Source organism: Oryctolagus cuniculus, chromosome 17 (assembly GCF_051225735.1).
Source record: "Oryctolagus cuniculus isolate XC-2025 breed Fujian yellow rabbit chromosome 17, ASM5122573v1, whole genome shotgun sequence".
Taxonomy (NCBI): Eukaryota; Metazoa; Chordata; class Mammalia; order Lagomorpha; family Leporidae; genus Oryctolagus; species Oryctolagus cuniculus.
Genome location: NC_142883.1, coordinates 3231896 through 3244518, shown reverse-complemented (window position 1 = coordinate 3244518; position 12623 = coordinate 3231896). Strand labels below are relative to the sequence as shown.

At 61.6% G+C, this 12623-nt stretch overlaps 1 protein-coding gene across 5 annotated transcripts; it reads left to right on the top strand.

Moving 5' to 3' along the window:
• Positions 1-106: 106 nt before the first annotated feature.
• On the top strand, positions 107-10056 carry AFMID (arylformamidase). 5 transcript variants are annotated; one of them, XM_051839710.3, is made up of 11 exons: positions 107-178; positions 1546-1636; positions 4889-4993; positions 5083-5131; positions 6159-6244; positions 6470-6542; positions 6725-6822; positions 7023-7101; positions 7669-7810; positions 8002-8106; positions 8439-10056. In XM_051839710.3, the coding sequence occupies exons 1-11, from the start codon at positions 119-121 to the stop codon at positions 8466-8468; spliced, it is 918 nt and encodes a 305-aa protein (XP_051695670.3). In that variant the 5' UTR covers positions 107-118; the 3' UTR covers positions 8469-10056. The 5 variants fall into 5 exon arrangements, 4 of the variants coding, with proteins under 4 accessions (XP_051695670.3, XP_089172830.1, XP_089172832.1 ...); XR_016223474.1 differs by lacking the exon at positions 6725-6822; XM_089316704.1 differs by lacking the exons at positions 5083-5131; positions 6159-6244.
• The last annotated feature ends 2567 nt before the right edge of the window (positions 10057-12623 follow it).

The window sequence follows — 12623 nt, the reverse complement described above, 5'->3', positions numbered from 1 at the left end:
GGACGCCACCCGGTGGTGGGCGCGGCTTCTTCGGGGGCGTGGCTGGGCGGAGCTTCCCGCCCCGCCCACCACCGGGCATAAAAGGGCGCGCACGCCCCGGGCCGGCGTTGCGCTCGTCATGGACGTACCGGGGGCCGGGAGCGGGCGCGAGGCCGCGTGGAAGACGATGTCCCCCGAGGTAGGCGGGACTGGGAGCCCGGGGCCCGCGTAGACCAGGCTGATCCGCTTTTCTGTTTCCAGGCTCAGAGGTCGCGGAGGCCGGGAGCCGAGGGTGCGGGCCTCTGGGGAGTTTGTGCAACGCCTTAGGCGGAGGGGCGGGGCCCCGCCGGGTGCTGGGTTGGAAAGGCGCCCGGCGTCCCAGTCCTAGCTGGCCTCCTGGGGAGCTGATGGACGCGCTGGACCCCGCCCCGCCCCGCCCACCACGCGTGCACCTGCTGTGTTAGCGCGCAGGAGCCCTGAGCAACAGCGGGAAGGGGGCGTCCCGCAGGTGAGCGCCTCCCGGGTACACTCGGTTCTGGTGTGCGCCTGGTCCGGAGCCCGGCGCAACGAGAGAAGGAAGCAGCCCTGTGAGGTTGGCTGTGACACAGTGCCAGGGAGGACGGAGACGGTCACCCGGAAGCCTGCAGAATTGGGACTGGTGCCGGGGTGTACGACTGGGTTCAGCTGTGCCGGTTCGAGTCCCGGCTGCTCCACTTCCAATCCAGCTCCTGCTATGGCCTGGGAGAGCAGCGGAAGATGACCAGGTCCCTGCACCCACATGGGAGACCCGGAAGAAGCTCCTGGTTCTTGGCTTCCGCCTGGCCCAACCCTGGCCGTTGCGGCCATCTGGGGAGTGAACCAGGGGATGGAAGAGTCTCTCCCCACCCTGTAACTCTGCCTTTCTTTCCTTTTTTTTTTTCTCTAAGATTTATTTATTTGAAAGACAGAGTTGCAGAGAGACAGAGGGGAAGAGAATCTTCCATCCCCTGGTTCACTCCCCAGATGGCCGCAATGGCCAGGGCTGGGCCAGGCGGGAGCCAGGAGCTCCATCCACGTAGTCTCCCACGTGGGTGCAGGGCCCCAAGCACTCTGCCGTCTTCTGCTGCTTTCCCAGGCCATTAGCTGGGAGCTGGATCGGAAGTGCAGCAGCCGGGGCTGGAGCCCAGCTCCTTTGGGATGCCGGCTATGCCACAGCGCCGGCCCCACCCCACCCCTCTCTGGGCCGCAGCGTCCAGGTTTCCCATAATGGTGGCCCTGAGCCCTTCTCCAAAACCTGACTCTGCCTGATGCCGCCTGAGACCCGCAGCCTCCCAGCCCTCACCACCTTCCCAGGCAGCCCCTGCAGACGGAGCCGGGTGGGTTCCTCCTCGCCCCGGCCTCTGCCTCGGGCTGCGCCGTGCCCCTGCAGGTGGAATTAGCCATCTCCAGGGAGACCAGCTCCATGACACTGGCTCCGGGCCCAAGTACAGGGGAGCCTGGGCTCTGGGGGAGGGGCTCTCGGGCCAGCGATGGGGGTGCGCTCCGGGTTGGGGGCGGAGTCTTAGGCAGTCCACGTCTCTCCTGTAGGAGCTGGAGGACCAGTACTCACCCAGCAGATGGGTCGTCCGCCAGGGACCACAGGAGGCCTTGAGGACCTACGCACAGACAGGACTCCAGGGTACCACTGGGACCTCTGTGGCTGCCTCGTGTGGCCTTCGGCATGTGCTGCTGGTTCAGAATGCTGGGGGCGGGGAGGAGGGGCCCTCAGCCGAGCCCCCAGGGTGCCGATCCCCAAACATCTGGCTCCAGGTGCCCAAGACCCCCACAGCGGGCAGGCTGACAGAGGGGCTGTGCTGTAGGACTGGGATTCTGGAAAAGATGCCGCGGTCCCACCAGGTCCCACCTAGGCCACCCACTGGGCGCTGCCGGGGGTCCTGAGCTTTTGAGAACAGGTGACCCGTCTTCCTGCCGTGTGGTGGGTGCCATGCAGCCTGATTTTAGGCCTGACGTTGATCTGCATGGCCCCGAGGAAGGCGGCAGCAGGTGCCCAGGGCCCCCTCGGCAGGTACTGGTGAGGGTCATGGCTAGCTCCAGTGCACTGGGCCTGCCCTCCCACATGCCCAGGGCCGGCGCTGTGGCGTGGTGGCTAAGCCTTCACCTGCAGCGCCAGCATCCCATATGGGCTCCGGTTTGAGTCCTGGCTGCTCCACTTCTGATCCAGCTCCCTGCTGTGGCCTGGGAAAGCAGTGGAAGATGGCCCAAGTGCTTGGGCCCCTGCACCTGTGTGGGAGACCCGGAAGAAGCTCCTGGCTCCTGGCTTTGGATCAGCACAGCTCCGGCCATTAAGGCCATTTTGGGAGTGGGCCAGTGGATGGAAGACACTTCTCTCTCTCTCTCTCTCTTTATACACACACACACACACACACACACACACACACGTAACTGCCTCTCAAGTAAATAAATTTTTTTAAAGATTTATTATTTATTTATTTGAAAGCCAGAGTTACACAGAGAGAGGAGAAGCAGAGAGAGGTCTTCCATCCGCTGGTTCACTCCCCAATTGGCCGCAACAGCTGGAGCTGCACCGATCCAAAGCCAGGAGCCAGAGGCTTCTTCCAGGTCTCCCACGCGGATGCAGTGCCCCAAGCACTTGGGCCATCTTCCACTGCTTTCCCAGGGAGCATTAGCAAGGAGCTGGACCAGAAGTGGAGCAACGGGGACTAGAACCAGCGCCCACATGGGATGCCGGTGCTTCAGGCTGGGGCGTTACCTGCTGCACCACAGCACTGGCCCTGTAAATCTTTAACTTAAAGCAAATAAAAGGCCAGAGAGAGGCGTGAGAACAGGCAGCCTCTCTGTCTCGCAGGAGTGGGGGCCGCGGCTGTGGGTGGGGAGCAGGGACGCCTCCTTCTCTTTCGGGAGATCAGGGCTTGGGAGCCCGAGTGGCTTCAGGTCATCAACGTCGGTCCGCGGCCTGGCGGGCCCCTGTGCTGGGCTGGGGCAGCCACCCCCAGGATGTGGCCCCAGGCAAGCAGCAAGGCTGGGGCTGCGCCTCTGGGTTTCAGCAGGCAGCCTGCAGCCTTCCAGAGCTGTCTGAGCAGTGGCTCTCTAACCTGAGATCTGTTCTGGATCTAACCTGGATCTAACCTGGATCTAACCTGGATCTGTTCTGGATCTAACCTGGATCTAACCTGGATCTGTTCTGGATCTAACCTGGATCTAACCTGGATCTGTTCTGGATCTAACCTGGATCTAACCTGAGATCTGTCCTGGATCTAACCTGGATCTAACCTGAGATCCAGGGGCGTGGGGAGCCGTGTCCTCGGCTCTTCAGGTCCCTTCTGTGCCGGCTTTGCGCTGGTTGACTCTTTGTTTGCCCAGTAAATATTTGAGTATGTTGTAAAACACATGAGCTTGAAGGAAACCTGTGTTCTTAGATTTAAAAAGCTTTGTTGACATTTATTTTAATTTTATTTGAAAGATCTTTTGCCCACTGGTTCCCTCCCCACATGCCCGCAGTAGCCAGGGCTGGTCCAGGCCAAAGCCAAGAGCCTGGAACTTATCCAGTTCTCCCATGTGGATGGCAAGGACTCAAACCCACTGCTGTGGACTTTCTCAGCACTAGTTTGATTTCAATTTTTATTTATTTATTTGAGAGGTAGAGTTACAGACAGAGGGAGAGACAGAGAGAGAGGGATTCCATCCACCTGTTCATTTCCCAAATGGACGCAACAGCCAGAGCTGGGCCACCGCTGAGCCAGACCACCAAAGCCAGGAGCCAGGAGCTTCCTCCAGGTCTCCCATGCAGGTGCAGGGCCCAAGGACCTGGGCATCTTCTGCTGCTTTCCCAGGCCACAGCAGAGAGCTGGGTTGGAGAAGGAGCTTCTGGGACTTGAGGCCAGAGCCCAGATGCGATGCTGGCACTGCAGGCGGCGGCTTCACCCGCTACGCCACAGCGCTGGCCCCTGAACCAGCATCTTAACTCCAGGTCAAACGCCCACCCCTGAAAATATTTTTTTAATATTACATCTTTTTTTTGTTTTAAAATATGTTTGTATTTTATTTGAAAGGCAGAGTTAGAGAGAGGAAGAAACAGAGACAGAGAGATCTTCCATCCACTAGCTCGCTCCCCAAATGGCCACAGTGGTCAGGGCAGGGCCAGGCGAAATCCAGGAGTCAGGAGCCTCATTCATGTCCCCCATGTGGGTGCAGGGGCCCAAGCACTTGGGCCATGATCTGGGAGCTGGGTCAGAAATGGAGCAGCCAGGGCTGGCACTGTGGTGTAGTGGAAAAAGCTGCCACCTACAGTGCCGGCATCCCATATGGGTGCTGATTTGAGTCCCGGCTGCTCCACTTGCGATCCAGCTCTCTGCTGTGGCCTGGGAAAGCAGTGGAAGATGCCCAAGTCCTTGGGCCCTGCACCCTCATGGGAGACCTGGAAGAAGCTCCTGGCTCTTGGCTTCCGATCAGCCCAACTCCAGCTGTTGCAGCCATTTGGGGAGTCAACCGGCAGATGGAAGACCCACCCCCACCCCGTAACTCTGCCTCTCAAGTAAATAAATAAATCTCAAAAAGAAAAGAAACGGGTACTTAGCTCGCAGGGGAGATACCACAATCATGAAAAGAAATGGAGCAGCCGGGACTTGAACCTGCGCCCATATGGGATGTGAGCGTTGCAGAGGCTTTACCTGCTACGCCATAGCGCTGGCCTCTCAAATAAATTTTAAAAAGTTATATGTGGGGCCGGCACCGCGGCTCCACCTGGGGTGAGACACCATCCCAGACCACGCGGGGTCCCCTTCCCGCGATGCTCACAGCCAGAGGCCGCTCGCCCACCCAAGGGCGCTTTCAGGAAGCCGTGTCCACCTGGGCTGGCTAGGAGTAGCCGCCTGAGCCCATGCTGACCGGGACCCGTCTGCTTCCGAGACAGCCACCACGAGGGCCCGGGCCACCAGGAGGTGCCAGCTGCACGTCCCCTACGGAGACGGCGACGGGGAGAAGATGGACGTCTACTTTCCTGATGAGCAGTCTAAAGGTAAGCCGACGCGGGCGAGGGCCGGCCGCCAAGCCCTGCGGGAGCCCGGCCGGAGCCCGGCCCCGCTCACCGCCCCGCCTGTCCTCCAGCCTTGCCCTTCTTCCTGTTCTTCCACGGCGGGTACTGGCAGAGCGGCAGGTACGTGGGGGGGCAGGGGGCGGCTCCTCCTTCCCCAGTGTGTGGGTCCCCCCGCGGCTGCTGCAGCAATGGACCTCGGCTTGGCGCCCTGAACACCGGAAGTGCGTTCTGGCCCGGTGCTGCCATGGTCAGGTAGCAGGGCTGGGAGGAGCCTTTCCTGTGTGTCAGCTCCTGGCGGCCGCAGGCACTGCTCGGCCGGGGCCCCATCGCCGCAGCCCCCGCCTCTGTCTTAGGATGACCCCGGCCGCTGCCCTCAGGAGCCGTTCTCATCCAGGCGGAGCGCCCCTCACCCTGCTTCCAGCTGCAAAGACCCCGTTCCCAGCCAAGGCCACAGTCGTGGGGCCTGGGGGTCAGGATGTGGACGTGGTGTTTTGGGGAACGCCATCCAGGGCCAAGCCAGAGTGGCCGACTGTCCTGGTTTGTCACAACTGCGGGGATTCCCAGGACGTGAGATTTCAGCACGAAATTAAAAAATAAATAAATAAAAGGCAGGGAGGTGGGGATGGAAGCAGAGTCCAGACGAGAGCTGGGGACCCTGTGTTTGAGAAGTAGAGTTGCGGGGAGAGAGAGAGACAGAGACAGAGAGAGACAGAGAGAGAGAGAGAGGTCAGTCTTCCAGCCGCTGGTCACTCCCCAGTTGGCCTCAACAGCCGGAGCTGTGCTGATCTGAAGCCAGGAGCCAGGAGCTTCTTCCAGGTCTCCCACGTGGGTGCAGGGGCCCAAGGACTTGGGTCATCTACTGCTCTCCCAGGCCACAGCAGAGAGCTGGATCACAAGTGGAGCAGCCGGGACTCAAACCCGCGCTCATATGGGATGCCAGCGCTGCAGACTGTAGCTTAACCTGCTGCGCCGCGGGCCCCCCCCCCCGCCCCCATCCCTGTTTTACAAGTTCCCACGCCGGCCTGTGATGCGGTGAGGACAGAGCTGCCCTTGGCCCTGTGCCACGTCCTGCTCTGCCTGGACAGGACACGGGGAAAGCAGCCTAGTGGCCACCAGTGGTCACGTCTCTGTCCATGTCTCTCTGCAGTAAAGATGAGTCGGCCTTCATGGCTAGCGCGCTGACGGCAAAGGGAGTGGCCGTGGCAGTAGTGGCTTATGACATTGCTCCCAAAGGTACCGTGTCCCTGCTGCAGGGTTGGGGCCAGGGGGCCTTGGAGGGGCCGAGCACCCCGGGGACCCTGGCCTTGGAGGGGCCGAGCACCCGGGGACACTGGCCTTTCTGAAGGGGGCAGAGCATCCCGGGGACCCTGGCCTTGGGGGGGTCGAGCACCCCGGGGACCCTGGCCTTGGAGGGGCCGAGCACCCAGGGGACACTGACCCAGCTGGTGCTCTCTGCAGGAAACCTGGACCAGATGGTCGGCCAAGTGGCCCGCAGCGTCGTGTTTGTCCAGAAGCAGTATCCTTGCAACCAGTGGGTGTCACTGCAGGGGTTCTGGGGACGGGGCTGGGCGGGAGGGCGGGAGGGCAGTGGCCCGGGTCGGCCCCGTGGAGGCGGCCAGTGCAGCAGCAGGCAGAGCTGGGGCCTCTTGATCCTGGCCTGAGGCTTTGAGGAGACCGAATGCAGACCCGGCTCTCTGCTCTGACCCGTCTCAGGGGCCTGTACCTGTGTGGACACTCTGCTGGGGCCCATCTGGCCGCCATGATGCTCCTGACCGACTGGGCCCAGCTCGGAGCGGCGCCCAACCTCAGAGGTGCCGTGGGGACCGGCCTGGCTGGCAGGGGCTGAGAGTGGCCTGACCTGGAGGGCCCCAGCCCCGTGAGCAGGCCCCTCCTTGCCTCCTCCCTGCACCCCCGGCCCACAGCCCTGGCCCTGCCCTTCTGGGCTGGAGGGTAGGCGGGGCCTGTCTTCTTCTCTCTGGCGCTGGCCCTGTGACTGCTCCTCCTTCCACAGGCTTTTTCCTCCTGAGTGGGGTCTACGACCTGGAGCCCCTTGTGCACACCTCGCAGAACGCCCCTCTCCTCATGACCCCGTGAGTCGCTCACCCCCCAGGTCTCCCCCACCACCTGTATCCAGACTCTTGTCTGTGCTGACCTGTCCCCTGCCAGGCCTCCCCCACCACCTGCAGCCTGGCTCCTCTGTCCTGACCAATCCTCCCCCAGGTCTCCCCCACCACCTGCAGCCTGGCTCCTCTGTCCTGACCAATCCTCCCCCAGGTCTCCCCCACCACCTGCAACCTGGCTCCTCTCTGCCCTGCCCTGTCCTACCCCCCCAGTCTCCCCCACCACCTGCAGCCTGGATCCTCTCTGTCCTGACCTGTCCCCCCCCCAGGTCTCCCCTACCGCGTGCAGCCTGGCTCCTCTCTGTGCTGACCTGTCCCCCCCAGGTCTCCCCTACCGCGTGCAGCCTGGCTCCTCTCTGTGCTGACCTGTCCCCCCCAGGTCTCCCCTACCGCGTGCAGCCTGGCTCCTCTCTGCCCTGCCCTGTCCCCCTCCCAGATCTGCCCCGCCCACCCCCAGATGCCCCCAGCCAGCCTGCAAGCTTGCGCCAGGCTCCTCTCTGCTGACCCCGCCGCCCCCCCCCCCCCCCCCCCGCCCAGGGAGGATGTGCAGAGGAACAGCCCGCAGCGGCAGCTGGAGGCGGCCCGGGCACAGCCTGCAGACCCAGCCTGCCCCGTGCTGGTGATCGTGGGCCAGCATGACTCCCCCGAATTCCACCGGCAGTCCAGGGAGTTTTATCAGGTACTCCCGGGACCCACCCGGTCCGTGGGCAGGAGCCGTGTGATCTTCTCGTTAGCTTCTCTCTGTCACCCACCTGGACCCCACACCAGTTCCCCAACAAATTCTCAGCAAGCACCCGACAGGCGCAGGTGCTGTGGAGGGCACCCGGCCCTCCTGCGGCCACACGCGCCCTCTGCCCTCTCCCCGCCCAGACGCTGCGCCGGGGAGGGTGGACAGCCTCGCTGGAGGAGCTCCGTGACGTGGACCACTTTGAAATCGTGGAGAATCTGACCCAGGAGGAGGACGCACTCACCCAGGTGGGGTCTCGCCCTCCTGCTGCCCTGCAGCCCCTTGGCAGTGGGCGGTGGGGGTCCTCGGGGACATGGAGAGGAGATGGGCGGGTTGCAGAAAGGGGTCTTGAGAATGAAGCAACATGGGGTTGTTCCTTGGTGCCAGAGCGAGGGGGAGGGAGGGAGAGGGAGAGAGGGAGGGAGAGGGAAGGAGGGAGGGAGAGGGAGGGAGAGGGAGGGAGGGGGAGGGAGGGAGGGAGAGAGAAAGAGAGGGAGGGAGGGAGGGAGGGAGGAAAAGAGAGAGCGAGAGAGAGAGAGAGAGAGCAAGCGCCATACCAGGCCTTCTCTTCCGGCTGCAGATTATTTTGAAGACAATATTCCGACACTGAACCCGGCCCACGTGCACCCTGACTGCTGAAGCCCTTCCGGGCCCCCCACGGCCTGGGCTCGTGTGCCTGCCCCCACGAGGGCCACTCTTGTCCCCGCCGTGGACCCTGGCGAATCTCGCTCTGCCTTTCGCCAGCCTGGACGGAGCTCCAGGGAAGGTCAGCTCGGTCAGTGCTGTGAGGGGCCCAGAGCTGCCTCTGGGCCGGGCCGGGCCTCTCTACTTGCTGATGGGGCCGACAGGCAGGCTCCCCCCACCCCGCCCCGGCCCTGCTGCTTTGGTGTGCCCGCTGAGAGTCACGAGTTCAGTGGGGTCCCTTGGGCCAGCGCCCAGGAGAACAGAACCAGGAGGTCATGAGGGAGCCTCCTGCACACGTGCCTACCGTGAGAACGGCACGGAGACGTTGGTGAGTTTTTTAAAAATTTAAATTAAGGGCCAGCGCCATGGCACAGAAGGGTAAACTCGGCTTGCGAGGCTTGCCCCCGTATCAGTGCTGGTTCAAGGCCCGGTGCTGGGCTCTGACCCGGCTCCCTGCTGACGCGCCTGGGAAAGCCGCAGACGACGGCCCAAGTGCTTTGGCCACTGGCACTCGCGTGGGAGACCCGGATGAAGCTCCTGGCTCCTGGCCTCAGCCTGACCCAGCCCCAGCCGTTGTGACATTTGGAGAGTGAACCAGCAGATGGAAGATCTCTCTCTCTCTCTCTCTCTCTCTCTCTCTGCCATTAAAAAACTAAATCTTTTCAAAGTAAAAATTTAAGAAAAATAGAATAAAGGGCTGTGCCAGGGAACTCATGAGGACGGCAGTGATGTGGGACAAGCTGTGCGCTCGGGGACACCTGCCGGCCACGCGGTCTCCACCACCGACCAGACGCCAGCACCCGCCACGGCCCTGTCTCCAGCAGACCACCGCCTGCCGGCGCCCGTGGGGTCCACCCTCGCCCGAGGTCCCAGCGGCTGCCCCGGCCGCCCTGAGTGGACGGCCCGAGGAGAGTCGGTCAGTGTGCCGGTGCTTGTAGCTGAGACCACATCACGTTTTTATTTGAAGTTTTTAAGTTAACAGTTAACCCACAAGGTGAAGCTGCAAGCAATTCTAACTTACACCGATATAAACTAGAATTGAGTTTTAATAAAATTCTGATGGGCCGAGGTTGATGACTCTAAACGTGTTTCTCAATACTGAGGATCATGGTTATGTAAGAGTTGGGGGCCGAGTGTCATCTTACCTTCAACTTACAAACGGTCTAAAACCCATGTCCAAGGGGCCGGGCCGTAGCTCACTGGGTTAATCCTCCGCCTGTGGCACCGGCATCCCATATGGGCACCGGGTTCTAGTCTCAGTTCCCCCTCTTCCAGTCCAGCTCTCTGCTGTGGCCCGGGAGGGCAGTGGAGGGTGGCCCAAGTGCTTCGGCCCTGCACCTGCCTGGGAGACCAGGAGGAAGCACCTGGCTCCTGGCTTCAGATTGGCACAGCGCCGGCCGTGGTGGCCATTTTGGGGGGTGGACCAATGGAAGGAAGACCTTTCTGTCTCTCTCACTGTCTATAGCTCTACCTGTCAAATAAAAAAAGAATAATTAAAATCCCATGTCCACACATGCGTGTGCATGGTGTCTGTGCATATGTGTGCGTGTGTGTAGAGAATGAGGAACCAAAAACCCGGGTGAAGGCTGTGTGGGCTCTCCCTGGACTGCTCTTGACACTTTGAAGTGACATCACAAAGGACGGCATCGGCAGGCCCCTCGTCCCCAGCCGCTGAGGTCACGTCTGTCCATGCCGCCTCCACCGCTCAGCCTGGCACGCGCCCTCGGGACACCCTGCTCCGACACGGGCGCCCCTGGAGTCCTTTCAGACGAGACTCCTGTCAGTGGGCGGCAGGACTTGGCGCGGCTGGGAGAGGAGGAGCCGGCCCGGCCTTTCCCAGCTCTCCTGTGCCCTCCGACGGCAGCCCAGCCCCCAGCTCCCGTCCCAAAGGGTGGCCCTGAAACACCAGCACGCGGCCCCCGACTCCTGTCGGGGTTCCCTTTCTGCAGGTGCTGTCCCACGGGAGTCTCGGTTTTGCTGGCGAAGCCTGGGCAGCCTCTGGCCTCTCTGGTGCCGTGGGGACCGGCCTGGCTGGCAGGGGCTGAGAGTGGCCTGACCTGGAGGGCCCCAGCCCCGTGAGCAGGCCCCTCCTTGCCTCCTCCCTGCACCCCCGGCCCACAATCCGAAGCTGCCCGCGGATTTGTCCCTGGTTCTGTGCCTGGGCTCTGTGTACCTTCCAGATCTGCACCTGTGTCTCTGGGTCCCACTTACTCATCAGGGGACGGGGTGGGGGCAGACGGAGCAATGAACAGAACCTTGGGCCGTGGGCCTGGCCCCACCACATAGGGGAAGGCAGGGTTGCAAACCTGCTGTGCGAAGCTGGTTACTGAATAAACCCGAGGGGAGGGCCGGCGCCGGGCCAGGCCTGGGCAAACACCCGTCTGACCCCCCCGCATGCGCCTTCCCGCAACCTGGAGGGACCAAGACGTCAACACAGAGGCCAAACCCAGGAGAAATCAGAAGTCATCAGTGGAGGTCTTTGATAAATCCTGGAGCAGAAACTGTTTAAGATGGACAAAAGCAAACCAAACCCAGTAGTAATAGGAAACAGACATCAAAGACATAAAAAAAAAAAAGATAATGATGCAGGTGTGGCGCTTGGGACTAAGCCACCACTGGTGACGCCCGCACCCTGTGCCGGGTGCCTCTTCCTTTCCTGGCCACTGTGTGATTTTTTTTTTTTTTTTTTTGACAGGCAGAATGGACTGAGAGAGAGACAGAGAGAGGTCTTTCTCTTCCGTTGGTTCACACCCCAGTGGCCGCTGTGGCCGGCGCTATGCCGATCTGAAACCAGGAGCCAGGTGCCTCTCCTGGTCTCCCATGGGGTGCAGGGCCCAAGCACTAGGGCCATCCTCCACTGCACTCCCAGGCCACAGCAGAGAGCTGGCCTGGAAGAGGAGCGACCGGGACAGAATCCGGCGCCCCAACCGGGACTAGAACCTGGTGTGCCGGCGCTGCAGGTGGAGGATTAGCCTAGTGAGCCGTGGCGCCAGCCCACTGTGTGATTCTGATCCGGCCCCCTGCTAAGGTGCCTGCGAGGGAGCAGATGACGGCCACCGCTGCAGGAGACCCACATGAAGCTCCTGGACCCTGGCTCAGCCTGGCCCAGCCCTGGTTGTTGTGGGCATTTGGGGAGTGAACCAGCGGATGGGAGATTCTCTCTTTCTCCCTCTCGCTGTTACTCTGCCTTTTAAATAAGTATATAAATATATAAAAGTGATAAATAAGTATATAAATATATAAAAGTGATACATATGGCTGCAAACATTTTTTAAACTTTTGCAAGAAAAAAACCTAGAGCCAGAGTGGAAAGACGGAGCCCAGGGGGCGGGGACGGGAGTGGCTCTTGGTCCCTGACTTGTGCACAGCAGTGCTTGCCAGCGACCCCAGGGCAGGGGGCAAAGGGCGCCAGGAAGAGGCAGCTCCATGGGCCAGTGACCTCGGCCAGGGCCCCGCCCCCTGGGAATTGAGAGTGGGCAGCGGCACCTGCTGTCTCGGGGCAAAGGTCACAACAGGTGCCGTCGCACAGCATGCTGGGAAAGCGCCCTGGACCTTTTCGGGGGGCCAGGGGGCACTTTCGGCCCCGAGACCTCCACGGCCTCACCCCCACCCCGCCGGCTGGGTCTCTTCTCGCTCCTCTCTCCTTTTCTCTCACAACTCTCGCAAAACAACTCAGAGTTCTCTCGTGTTAAATTAAGCTGAGAAACAGATGCGGGTGGCCAGCGACCTATCCTGCTGGTGAGGAAACTGGCAGAAAGGAACAAGCCCCCCTTCCTGCCTCGCCTATCAGGTTTAGATGTTAGGAAGCTGGCATGTGCCCCCCACCCCCCGAGGGCCAGGCATTTGGATCAGCGGTTACACCCACGTCCCACACGCGAGAGCCTGGCTGGAGTCCACCTGGGGGCAGCAGGTGACGGCTCAGATACCCTGCCTTCCACGTGGGACACCCAGACGGACGTCCTGGCTCCTGGCGTCGGCCTGGCCCAGACAAAAGGGGGTTCAGGCTGGGCCTGAGTTGCTTTCCTACTGTTGGGGAAGCAGGAAGTGAACCCCTGTGGTACCACGGCCCCAGGTCAGCACC